Source organism: Papaver somniferum, unplaced genomic scaffold (assembly GCF_003573695.1).
Source record: "Papaver somniferum cultivar HN1 unplaced genomic scaffold, ASM357369v1 unplaced-scaffold_10, whole genome shotgun sequence".
Taxonomy (NCBI): Eukaryota; Viridiplantae; Streptophyta; class Magnoliopsida; order Ranunculales; family Papaveraceae; genus Papaver; species Papaver somniferum.
Genome location: NW_020618825.1, coordinates 8517565 through 8529947, shown reverse-complemented (window position 1 = coordinate 8529947; position 12383 = coordinate 8517565). Strand labels below are relative to the sequence as shown.

The 12383-nt window shown below is 37.5% G+C and overlaps 2 protein-coding genes across 3 annotated transcripts; both read left to right on the top strand.

Moving 5' to 3' along the window:
* The first annotated feature begins 4362 nt into the window (after window positions 1-4362).
* On the top strand, window positions 4363-8720 carry LOC113326642 (protein FAR1-RELATED SEQUENCE 5-like). 2 transcript variants are annotated; one of them, XR_003348439.1, is made up of 3 exons: window positions 4363-4589; window positions 5224-8010; window positions 8196-8720. XR_003348439.1 is itself a non-coding variant. In XM_026574339.1 (2 exons), the coding sequence occupies exon 2, from the start codon at window positions 5228-5230 to the stop codon at window positions 6761-6763; it is 1536 nt and encodes a 511-aa protein (XP_026430124.1). In that variant the 5' UTR covers window positions 4363-4589; window positions 5224-5227; the 3' UTR covers window positions 6764-8143. The 2 variants fall into 2 exon arrangements, 1 of the variants encoding a protein (XP_026430124.1); XM_026574339.1 differs by lacking the exon at window positions 8196-8720 and having other exon boundaries at window positions 5224-8143.
* A 1875-nt stretch (window positions 8721-10595) lies between these two features.
* LOC113326277 (F-box protein SKIP14-like) lies at window positions 10596-11549 on the top strand. The gene is made up of 2 exons (XM_026574035.1): window positions 10596-11285; window positions 11490-11549. The coding sequence occupies exons 1-2, from the start codon at window positions 10596-10598 to the stop codon at window positions 11547-11549; spliced, it is 750 nt and encodes a 249-aa protein (XP_026429820.1).
* Window positions 11550-12383: the final 834 nt, after the last annotated feature.

The following is a 12383-nucleotide window of genomic DNA, read 5'->3' as shown; positions in this document are numbered from 1 at the left end:
AGTTTATTCTGAGAATAATATTTTAGAGTCTAGCGATTTAGAAACAATAGTCTTAGACGAAGAAGATGAACTCGTAGAGCTTTTAAATATGAGTGAGAATACATCACCTGAGTATGACCTAACATAAGAAATTGACCATTTTCAGGATTCCGATGAACTAGAAATTAGGGAAGATGTGACTAGTCTTTCTAGAGACACAGAAAACTCTAAGTTTGGGGGTGATTATCATTCTCCGTGTGCTTTAACTCTTAGAAAGTACCCTCATGTAGGACTTGAGATTTGTGCCTCAACCATCATACAAGATTATCTTCATACACGTTTTCCCGAACCTAATGATGTCCAGAAAGAAACTCAGTTGTTAGAAACCCATCCTCTGGTTGATGTGGTTAACCCAGGCTATGATACCAAGATTGACTTTGTTTTCCCACCAAAAACTTTTCAACCAACTGTGGGAACGTTTATATTCCAAATGTGTCAAATATTAAGTTGCGAGACTAAACCTAAATGCTTTAGGAAATTAGAATCGACACATTTGCTTAAGAATGACCACTACTCTCATTTTGGTCAATTATGTAAGTCAAATCTTATTGACTTAGAGGATTCTCAGTTATTTAGGTTATTATTGTGCACTTCTAAGATCATATTTGAGTTTTTCCAGACTCTAGGACCTAATGATTCGGATCCCACCTATGAAGAAAGGCAGCCAATGAAAATTTTCTATTTAGACCCTTTCATAGAACCTGAACCTGAACCACAATTAGATATAAATTTCTTAATCAGGAAACTAAGTAAGGGCATGCTAGTCTTGTTCACTTTCTTGGTTCATTGCAGTTTCCTTTGGTCAGCTCTATTTAGTTTTGAAGACCCACAGTTATTTCGACTGTTATTTTATGGTTCGAGTTGACTAATCCTTTCCTAAGTCTGGCTGAAGACTTTAAACTTAGCACTTCTTGGGAGGTATCCCATGCTCATGCAACACGGTAATATCTTTCCTTAACTCTTCCGCTTCAAATGGTAACAGTTTCTCCTTTGTCATGCTTTTAGTTTCATCTTTAGAACATTGAGGACATTGTTAGATTTAAGTTTGGGGGTATGGGAGAAACTTTTTAGTTGCAATAAATAAACTCCAGAGCCTAGAAATTTATGCCTATTAAGGTTTGCACTAACCAATCTAATTGGATGGGAACATCTTGGTTATAGGAGTTGAGGAACCAATCTGATTAGATGGAAACATCGAAAGAGTCTATTCATAAAAGCACATAGCTCAGGTGTTAGTAATAACATGATAGTTTCACCATATCTCGTTGAGTCTTTTTCACTTCTATTCTTATTTTATATTTTCATTTTAAACTATGTTTCTCTAAGTGATTAGGTGGGGCACACGATTCAAGTTGTTACCACTGCTAGGGTGAATTAGAGTGACTGAGTTACTAAAAAAAAAAAAAGAAGACCGGACCAGTTAGACCAATCGGAATAAGTATTAACACTTGGATAGCAATATGCGCGTGTTCTCCCTGTTTCCGTCGCCTAAGCAAGCGTGGAATGCAGGACCCGTGGGAACTATCGTGTAATCTGCTGACAAGAAGCATGCGCTTGGATCAAAAAGATCTATTCATGCCGTTAAGTTAAAAAAAAATGGTTATTGTTCTGTGTAGTCAACTGCTGGTTCCCTTGTATTTGCCAGTTTGTTGATCTAAATTTAAGTTATTGACCACTGGTTCCCTTGTATATGTCAGTTGTGTTGATATTAGTCAGACTGGTATCTCAGTCCATTAGGATAGGTTCATTCTGGAAGTGGCCTTCAGACAGATATGTGAAACATCGATCATTTGGTTAACATAAAAACCATCTACATTTTTCTATTTCCATATCCTTTTTCTATCCATATGATTAGTTTGAATCCGAATATGATGTCCATAGTGCAACTATCTGAGTAGAGCTCTGTCACTTTATATGAATTTTAGTATGCTTGAGTGTAAACTCGTGTACAACAATTGGAATTTCGCATCAGGGTACTTCCTCCTGTAGTCAGTGATTGTAAGCCAACCAAGGAGATTCTTTAGTGCCTTCCAAGGTTCTGCATAGATAGCTAGGGTCTGGAGTAGAGGTTTTGTGGGTATACCTCTGGTAAACCCTCCCGAGATTAACTCGGTCACTAGGGACACCTAGTGAGTTAGGATTTTATTTTTGCTCGAGGACTAGCAAATAATAAGTTTGGGGGTATTTGATAGACGCATTTGTGTATCTATTTTGTTCTCAATATTCTGTATTGTTAGACTCGATTAAGTACTTAATGTGTTATTTTGTGTTTTTGTAGATGTTTTTAGAGAAATAAGCCTTTGCGGCGAAATGAGCTCAAAAAGTAGTGTTTTACACCCCAGGATAATGTACCGGAGGCACCTCAGAAATGCATCGGAAGCGTCCCAGAAATGTATCGGAGGAACCCAGAAAAATTACTATTTCCACCCCAAAATTACTATTTCCACCCCAATTGCTAAAGGGACACCCGTACAGGATTAGGGGGAGGACACTTTTCTTCTCATAATTCAAATTTTGGAAAAAGGCGAGAAATTTCTAAACAGTTCTTGCAGAATTTCGATCGTCAAAATGAAGGGGTTATGGGTCGATTCAATGGATGAAATTTGGTATAGAGATGTGATATAGGTTAAGCAACATAGTATGGGTGACATGATCGATCAAATTTGGATGGAATTTTCGGTATGATTCACACACCCAAAACAGAGCACGTGTACTATAACACGAGCAAAATTGGAGTTCTTGTGTGCATGAGGGAGTTCTGCTGGCGTTGGAAGAGTGTTGAGGCGTGAATAAGTCGAATGGGAGCGTGCATGAAGCAAGTTGACGTGAGAAAATTCTTTAAATGGCAATTATTCTCTATTTGGCAGCGAGGAATAATCGAATTAAAGAGAGTATATACACAATCAATGGTCGGATTTTTGGCCTCAATTCACTATAAATACACGTACAATTGAAGTGAGAGAGGCGTCGAGAGTCTGGGGGGCTGAGGAGAGCCAGAGATGAAGAAATTCGAGTTTTCCCAAACTCGGTTTCTGCTGCTGCTGCTGCTGCTGATGAACATGAAGAACACGAAGAACGGACCCGCAACATCAGTCGTTTTTCTACAGTAGTAACGACTAACACCTGTGGGTCGTAATCAGGCAGTCTTATTTTTCACAGCGTTTTCAACAGAGCTTCAGCAGTCTTATTTTATCACTGAGGGTCATAGTTCTCTGGTTTTATTGTATTTCTCATATTCTCATCATTTGTAAACCATTTTTGAGCCATAATAAATTATTTTGAGAGCATTTTTACTATGATGAGTTAAACCCCAACACTGGGACGACGGAGGAGGCCGAGCTTCATACATGGGTAATTTTATTAATTCATTTTAAGACTTTTGCATTAAAAATTAATTGAAATATGATTTGATTAAATTGGGTGTTATTTGATTAAATGGGTCATGCTTAGCTTAGGTGATTTGATGTTCCATGCCTAACATTTACAATCAATGTTTTGAGAATCTACTTTGGCAAAATAAGAGTCCATATATGTTTTGAGCGATTATTGTTGAGAATAAATCATTGAGCCCTATGTTATGAAGATTGGCCGAATCATTAGTCCCAGTACCTCTCTACCAATTTCTCAATATTTTTGTATATAATTTTTATAAATCTAAAAATCCTTCACCTTCACAAGTCTTAGAGTTCGAACTATCACTACAACAACTTTGAAAAAATAATCACTACGCCGCTACCATCTAAACTGTAGGTCTATAAAACATATAATCCATTTATGAGATGTGGTTCTACTAGGGTTGAACATGGTTTCGGTTTTCCGTCGGAACCGGAGAAGACCAGACCAATTAGGAAGAAACCGAACCGAACAATTTATTAATGAATTGGTTATGGATTTTTTTTTTTTTGAAAACCGACATTACTCGTTCGGTTTTGGTTTGACCCCAAAAACCGAACCAAAAACCAATAGAAAACCGGTTATGTTCAATTGTTAGATTAAAACCTAAGATTTAATCTACACCCTCGTTTTTCTTAACCTCAGTACTAGATATCTACACCTAAGATTGGTTATATAAATTTATGTTTTTTGAATTTGTAATGTTTATGTTTTGAACTGTGCTTCTACGCTTGAATTAAGAACTATATTTGTGTTAATTACACTCTGCAGGTAGGTTAAAATTCCACTGAGATTACTTTTTCTTAAGATTTGAATCGTCAATTTCGGAAAACTGACATACAATAAGTTTTGCTACCTGAATGCAACCACTCAACGGGTGACACAAAAGCGGGGAAACTTTGGGGAGGAACCTTACAGCCAAGAAAATGACGGTGTTCAAGGCGTGAATGGTTGAATACCTAGACCGTAGATGTGTTATTGATCGTCAATTGTTGACTATTCTCACCACTACACTCTCTCCCTCTGTCTTCGTTTATTCTTCTCTTTTCTGGTTACGAGTCTCTCCTCAATGCTAATCCCTAATTTTTGATCATATAATGATGAATTCACTATAAGAGTTTGTGGGAACTCGTACTTAACATCCATCAACATTACAGGTATGTTTGATTTGATCTAATCTCCTGAAATTTTGATTTCATTAATTTCTTTTCAGTCAACGATGAATTAGGTTTTTATTGTGCTTATGATTCAATTAATCTCTCTCAAGAATTTAATTTCTTCATTCTTACTTTGTTTCCTCCCCCTTTGATTAGACCCAGATTAAGTGCAGTAGATTTCTAGTATTTGTATTTTTTGAAGCAAAATTTACAATTTGATGATGTATTTGCTTCATTTCACTGTTCTGATGGGGTAATTACTGTCTCATAGCTTATTTTGTTTGTACAAAGTTTGCAAAAATTTCATGAATGTCTCGGATTATGATAATTCAAGATGTCAAGTGGAAAAAGAACAATCTCAATGTACTTACTGAATTTGCATCTGGGTTGATTCGTATAGTTTTAAGCAATCCAATGTAGTATTATTTGCATCTGGCATGCTGATTGACTGTTCTTGATTGCTGTATTATAGACCCGATGAAGTTGCGTAAGTGTTTAATTATGTGTCACAGTGGATGTATAACTTTTTATTTGTATTATGTTGTGCTAGTATTAGATGGTATCTACATATGCATGCACGCTAGCTCTTGCATTTTGTTGGCATTTGGTTAATTATTGTAATGAATGTTTGCAGGGAAATGACAGCAACTCTTAAAGCCGGGTCTGTTCCCTCACTGAATATGGAATTTCAGTCTACCGAAGAGGCAGGAGGATTCTACAGAGCATATGGTAGGAGTAGGGGTTTTTTAACATGCAAGAGGTCATCATATGCCACTAGACGAGGACCACAAATAACTAGAGTGATCTTTGTATGTTGTTGTGAGGGATTGCACAAGAAATGTGTTGATGCAAGTGATGACGATGGTGAGAACAAGAAAAACCGTACTTCAACTATGAGAACTGGTTGTGAGGCTATGATTCGTATAGCTTTGAATACAAAATGTAACACATGGTATGTTAATGAATTTAAGGATCATCACAACCATGACATAGTACCACCTAGAAAACAAGTTTCTATAAAGTCGGACAAGGTGTTTCCTCCTGCGACTACAAATTTGCCAGAAGCATCTAGCAAGCATACGCTCCAAGTTGGAAATGTAGCATCACTTTTTGGGGATAACAGCGAAATGACAGCAACTTCTGAAGTAGGATCTGTTCATAATGAGATGACAACAAATTTTGATGTCGAATCTGTTCCCTCACTGGATATGGAATTTAATTCTATCAAAGAGGCAGGGGCATTCTACAAACAATATGGTAGGACTAGGGGTTTCTCAACACGCAAGAGGTCATCATATGCCACTGTACGAGGACCACAAATAACCAGAGTGATTTTTGTATGTCGTTGTGAGGGAATTCACAAGAAACAAGTTGATTCAAGTGATGACGATGGTAAGAAGAAGAGAAACACTACTTCAATGAGGACTGGTTGTGAGGCTATGGTTCGTATAGCTTTGCATACAAAACATGGCATGTGGTACGTTAATGCGTTTAAGGATGATCACAACCATGACATGGTCCCACCTGAAGGAGGAGTTCTAATGAAGTCGAACAAGGTTTTTCCTTCTGCACCTAGAAATTTGGCACAAGCACCTAGCAAGCGCAGACTCCAAGTTAGAAAGGTAGCACCACTTTTTGGGGATAATGAGAATATTGAATCCACTCCGAGGAATGTTTATAATCATCTCAGGATAATTAGAGGATCTTTAATAGAAGTAAGAGATGCAGAAGCTGTGATGATTTATTTTAGAAAAAGGACAGTAGAAAATCCGGGTTTTTATTATGCGGTACAAGTAGATGAAGAAGGGAGGGCATCAAGTTTTTTTTTTTGGGTTGATGCACGCTCCCGAATAGCATATAGTCGTTTTGGAGATGCAGTAACGTTCGATAGCACATTCAAAACTAACAAATATAGTATGCCTTTTGCTTCATTCACAGGTACAAACCATCATCATCAGTCTGTTACATTTGGATTTGCGTTGTTGGGGGATGAGACTGAAAAAACTTTTAATTGGCTTTTTAAGACATGGCTTGAAGCAATGGGAGGAAATCCTCCAATTTCTATACTTACTGATCAGGATCAAGCCATGACGAGTGCGATTGCTACAGTGTTCCCAAGCAGTCGTCATGTTTTTGTTCATGGCATATTAAGAAGAAGTTTGGAGAGAAGCTAAGTCATGTATTCAACAAGAAATCCAAGTTCAAGAAAACTGTTAAAGCGGTCACTCGATTTACCTATACAACTCAGGATTTTGAAAGTCAGTGGGAAGCCATGTTGAAAGAATTTGGTTTGATGGAAAACGTATGGCTTCATGACTTGTTTGAAATTCGTGAGAAGTGGACTCCAGCTTACAGTCGAGGTACTTTCTTTGCCGGCATGAATTCAACACAAAGAAGTGATAGTATTATTTCTTTCTTTGATCATTCTGTGAACTCCAGAATGTGTTTGCGAGAATTTGTTGAAAGCTGTGATCAAGCACTAGAAAGAATTTATATTAGAGAACGGGATGAAGATTACGAGTCTATCCATGTGAAGCGTATATTTGCTTCCCAAGATTTGTTAGTGAAGCATGCATCTAAAAATCTATACGAAGAATATGTTTATTAAAGTGCATGAACAGTTTAATGCTTCTTCACGATATCGGTCGGAAGCAATTGAGGCTGATGGTGACGAAGAAACTTATAGAGTGTACTCGTTAAATGATGAAGTACCGATGGACCAATTTCTGGTAAAGATTAATAAGGTAACGAAGAAAGGTGTGCGTGGTTGCCAAGAATATGAATCCATTGGCATACCATGCAGACATTTGCATCATATTTTAGTCTATCGTTACTATGTGGTGGAGATTCCGTCTCGTTTTATAAAGCAAAGGTGGACCAAGTATGCAAATAGATCTTCGGTTTTGAGTAATGATGGTTTGGTAATGAAAGATCATAAGCTTGGAACTGAAGCCACGAGGATTAGTCGTTATTGTCAGCGGTCAGCTGAATTAGCTTATATATTGGGTAAATCTGAGAAAGCTTATGATGTAGCAATGGGTTTCCTTGATCAAGCATTTGAGAAAGTGAAGGAGATAGACATTGATGAGCTTAGAGCAGAATATGGCAAAAATACCCAGTTGGAAAAATATGCTAATGATGAGCAATTAGTGACAGAAAATTCATGTGATGCAGCTGAGCTAACACACAGATGAGTCATGTGCTAGTGCTCCTATTAAGACGTCTCTCAGCGACCCACGCATCTCCCAAAAAAAAGGAAGAAAACCTGATAAGAGAAAAACTGCAGAGTATGCTCGTTATGAAAGTGGTACAGAAACAACACAAAATAACGTAAAAAGTAAAACTTGTGAAGGAGTAGGTCATGGTTCTCGCAATTGCGAACAAATGAGGGAACAATTGTTTGCTATCACTACTAATGGAGGTGTGTGTGCTGATTTTATATAAGTCTATCTATTGTTTTCATACATTTTTATGTACATTAACTGTTGAGATGGATGGTGTGATCCATCCCTTCCACCACTTAGGTAACTAAATATGAAGCGAAACTAATTGGTTCATTATTATTCTGAAACAGACATTGATATACTGCTTTGTTTACTGTTTTAGGTACATGACAAGGCTTGTTAATGGTTGTGTGGGAAGCTTTAGAAATTAGCCATAGATCTGGAGCTGATGCAGATGTAATGAACAAAATTGTTAAATGACAGAAGCAACACCTTTTGGAAGACTGCATCTATATTTTATATACTTTTAAATAGGGTTTGTGTTATTATATAGTTAGAACTCGGAAAATGTATGCTGGCAACCTCCTAAAGCCTACTAGAAATGTTTCAGAATTGGGAGTTAAAAGCCTCCATATCTTATGTTTTCAGGAGGTTATCATGTAAAGCTTTATTGTTTCATTTCAGATCACTGTATTGAGCCAGGACAACATTGTATGATAGACCTCCATGGAAGAGCTGGAAGCTAGAACTGGCCTTAGAGCTCTTAAATTGTAGTTATGGATTTAATCCATTGTTTGCAAGTTTTGGCATATAACAGCTCAAGTTGATGCATATAGCAATGCTCTATAACAGCTCAAGTTGGTTCAAGGAATATGACTTATACATAAATGTGTTTCCACAACAATGCTTATGTCCACCATTGGTTATGTAATCTAAACTCTCATTTCAACCATTGAAACATTCTTAGAGGACGTTATATAGTTGTTATACCATTTCTCGTCAAAGCAATTTTCAAGATGATAGAAACATATCATGACTTTCGTCACATGGTAAAGATAAACTTGATCGAAGCGAAAATCTTACCAACACATATTTCGAGATATAGATAAGCGAGTTATACTCGGCTCGAAATACCAAATGTGTATAATCCAAGTCTATATATATAGTATACGACTTCTTTTCTCAAAGAGTAGGAGATAGAGTAGATAGACTTTTGAGTGATAGATAAGTTCAAGTCTTCACATACCTTTTTGTCGAGAAGTTCCACCGGTTCCTTGAGTAGTTCTTCTACTTATATGATGAATCGCCATGAAGTACTTGAACTCAACTACAATTTCTATCATAGTCCGAGACTTAGCTATACTAGACTAGAAATCAAGACTTATAGTTTTGATCATTAGCATTGACAAACATGCTTGATATAGCAACACATGCGAGTTCGACCGAGCAATGCTCTAACAACCTCCCCCTTTATCAATTTTAGTGACAAAACTATCAATATATATGGAATACAAAAAAGATAAAGAAACTTTAGTAGCTCATATTCCACATGTCTAATCTTCAACATTCCTCGAAATCTTCGTCACTTACAAGTACTCCAATGATCCCAAAGGTTGTAAGTTTAGCATCACTATTGTTGAAGATCCGTAGCTATAACAATGAGAAAACATAGTTCTCGATCATTGTTATACAGTGTCATAGTATTATTACACAGCGTCAAAGTTCAATTGTATCACAACTTCAACAATAATATAATGGTGATATGTATCACTCCCCCTTAGTCAATACTCCATCTCACACGGAAACCACTCCCCCTTACACAACGATCTGAAAACCATATGTATTTGTAGTGTGAACTACATATTAATTCTTCCCCTTTTTGTCAATAAAATTGGCAAAGGTACAAGAACGGAATCATAATGAAATTTCCGAAATTATATGTGACTAATTCCTTTACCCTTAGCTTTCTCCTTTGATGCTCATGTTTATCAACACTCACGGGACGATAGTTGGTATTGGTGTGGCAATCACTAAATTATATGTGACTGATTCCTTTACCTTTGGCGAGTCTTTGTAGTTAGTTACATTATGTTGCATTTTGTAATTTGAAGTTGTCCCTCAATGGAGTACTCTTCCTACGTGTAAACTTATGGCAATTTTAGGGTCTCACTAGTATGAATATGAATAAAGCGCTTACATGGAAAAATGGTTGTAACCAACTCACCAGGATTCATGAGAAATGCTCGATCAAAAAACAAACTCACTCTTGGTCGTATTTTTGATAATTATGTTTATAATTCTTTAGGTAGAATTTGGTTGATTTGGGACCCTTCCCTGGTCAAGGTTAACCACTTATTTGGGTCCGGATCGGCTGTTGCCAACAGCCTCTGTTCCTCTGTGGCGTCCACTCAATAACTGACGCGTTTCCCTATTGTAACCACCACTCTTTTTCAATTTGGTAATAATCTAGTACTTAACTAATTTGAACAGATTTTCCTTAATCTGCCGATATGTCCGACGGAAAAGAAAAAGTCTAACGATATAGCTAAAAATAGGTTTAACTTTACCTTCAAAATATGGCCTTGAATATCTCATGGCATCGGTGGTTCCAACAAGTACGCCATCAAAAGAGATTTTGGCGATCAGAGTGGGTTTGTAAGTAATTGATCCTTCCTTTTTGGCATGAATTTAGTTTAATTCAACTTTTACAGCAGCAACCACCTGTTGGATTGAGGAATATTTCTGAATTTTTCGTAATCGGATTGTTTGAGTTTTATCTGGAATGGAGCTGCTTCAGCTGTTTCCCGTCAGCTATTTGAATTTACAGGATCTTCATATAGATCAGACGGCATCGAGGGAACGGATCACAGACGATGCTCTTCTGCGTCTAGCTAACAGGGCTCAAGGAAACTTGAGAACTTTGAGTCTGGTCAGGTGTTCAAAGATAACAGATGATGGTCTGAAGCGTGTGCTCGAAAGAAATCCAAGATTAATCAAGCTGAATATTCCAGGATGTACGAGACTAACTGTTGAGGGGATCCTGAAATGCTTGAAGAATTTCAAGTCTAGAAATACTCCATCAGGTGGGATTAAGCAGCTAAGAGTTGGTGAACGTTACGATGTGCAACAGATACACTTTGAAGAGTTGAAGTCGTTAATTGGCGAGGATAGTTGCACACAGAGGTCTAATGTTAAAAAGCCGAGATTCTATGGGCAGCGGTGCTTACAGCCTTGTGGTGATGATGATTGTGCCGTGGATATTGAGGTTTGCCCGAGATGTCAGTTCTGTAGGATGGTTTATGATTGTCCAGCAGAGAGCTGCCAAGGTAAAAAGATGGAAGCTCAACCCTGCAGGGCATGCAGATTTTGCATTTCAAGGTGTTATCAATGTGGCCGGTGCATCAATGATGTCGAACTTGAGGAAACCTTCTGTTTAGAGCCACTCTGCTCTGATTGCCGGGATCAGGTGAAGGTTTGAGACATCCTCATCCTTCTTGTAGTAGTTTGCTTTTCTTTCGATAAATTTACTGGTATCTATAATGTTAATGTGTCAGTAAGATCAAGATCTTAAATTTCACTGGGATCCTGTCGGTTGAACTTTATAGAACTCAAATTGAATAGCAAATTGAGGTTTTATCTGAAACTAGTGTAAAGAGCACATAAAATGCATGTGCAGGTTCAGTTCAATAATGAGATTTCAGCCGATTTGGTGACTCCAGTATCTAATGAAATGTGAACAAAAACATAGATCTCATTAGAGCTCAATAGAGCTCATTAGAGAATGTCTAAATTCTTGGTACAGAATCAACTTTCCCCTATGGAGTTTCCAGATCTCATTAGAGCTCCTCCCATGTTTCCTCAGAAAATAAATAAACTAAGGTGTGCAATCCAGACAGTTGCAACAATATCCAACAATATATACATGATAATTCTATGGGCAGAATATTTGTGACGATAAATAACCACTGAATATTTCCCTGTTGACGGCCAAAATATAAAAAATTGTCTGATCGCCACTACAAGATCTTTTCTCCTTTTAATTCTGCAGCCATGAGCTAAACCATTGTGATCCCAGATGCTGGATAAGGTAGCACAGAGAATATCCTTCTGCATTTCCCCCATAAATCAATAATAAACCAGGCAATTAGCTGCTCTTGCAGGTCCTTAGCTACCACCATTCTCAAGTGATGGCCAGAAATAGACCAAATATGCCACACAAAGTCGCAATGCAAGAACAGGTATTTCGTGTTTTCAACTGAAGAGTCACACAGAAAACAGAGGTTCAGTTGCAGCTGGATACCCCTGTGTTACCATCCTCCTAGTTCGCAATGAATGATACAAAGCAGCCCAGTTACAAAACGACACATTAGGTGGCAGCCATTTCTTCCTAAATAGAAAGTGAGGAGTACTCATAGAAGATGACAAACTGACGTCCACAGATTAGCTGTTACCTATGATTGCCTTGTAAAGCCTGCTGAAGAAAACTCGTTGCACTTTGAACTGTCGTCTGAATCTGGAGTGAGGCTAAAGTTGCGAAGATCATGCTTTAGTTCAAGAGATTCGATGCTTT

Bases quoted from the DNA above. Each gene is read 5' to 3' on its own strand.
- LOC113326642 (XM_026574339.1), top strand. From the start codon at position 5,228: ATGACAGCAACTCTTAAAGCCGGGTCTGTTCCCTCACTGAATATGGAA.
- LOC113326277 (XM_026574035.1), top strand. From the start codon at position 10,596: ATGGAGCTGCTTCAGCTGTTTCCCGTCAGCTATTTGAATTTACAGGAT. The intron at 11,286-11,489 runs GTTTGAGACATC...ATGCATGTGCAG, and splicing joins ATTGCCGGGATCAGGTGAAG to GTTCAGTTCAATAATGAGAT.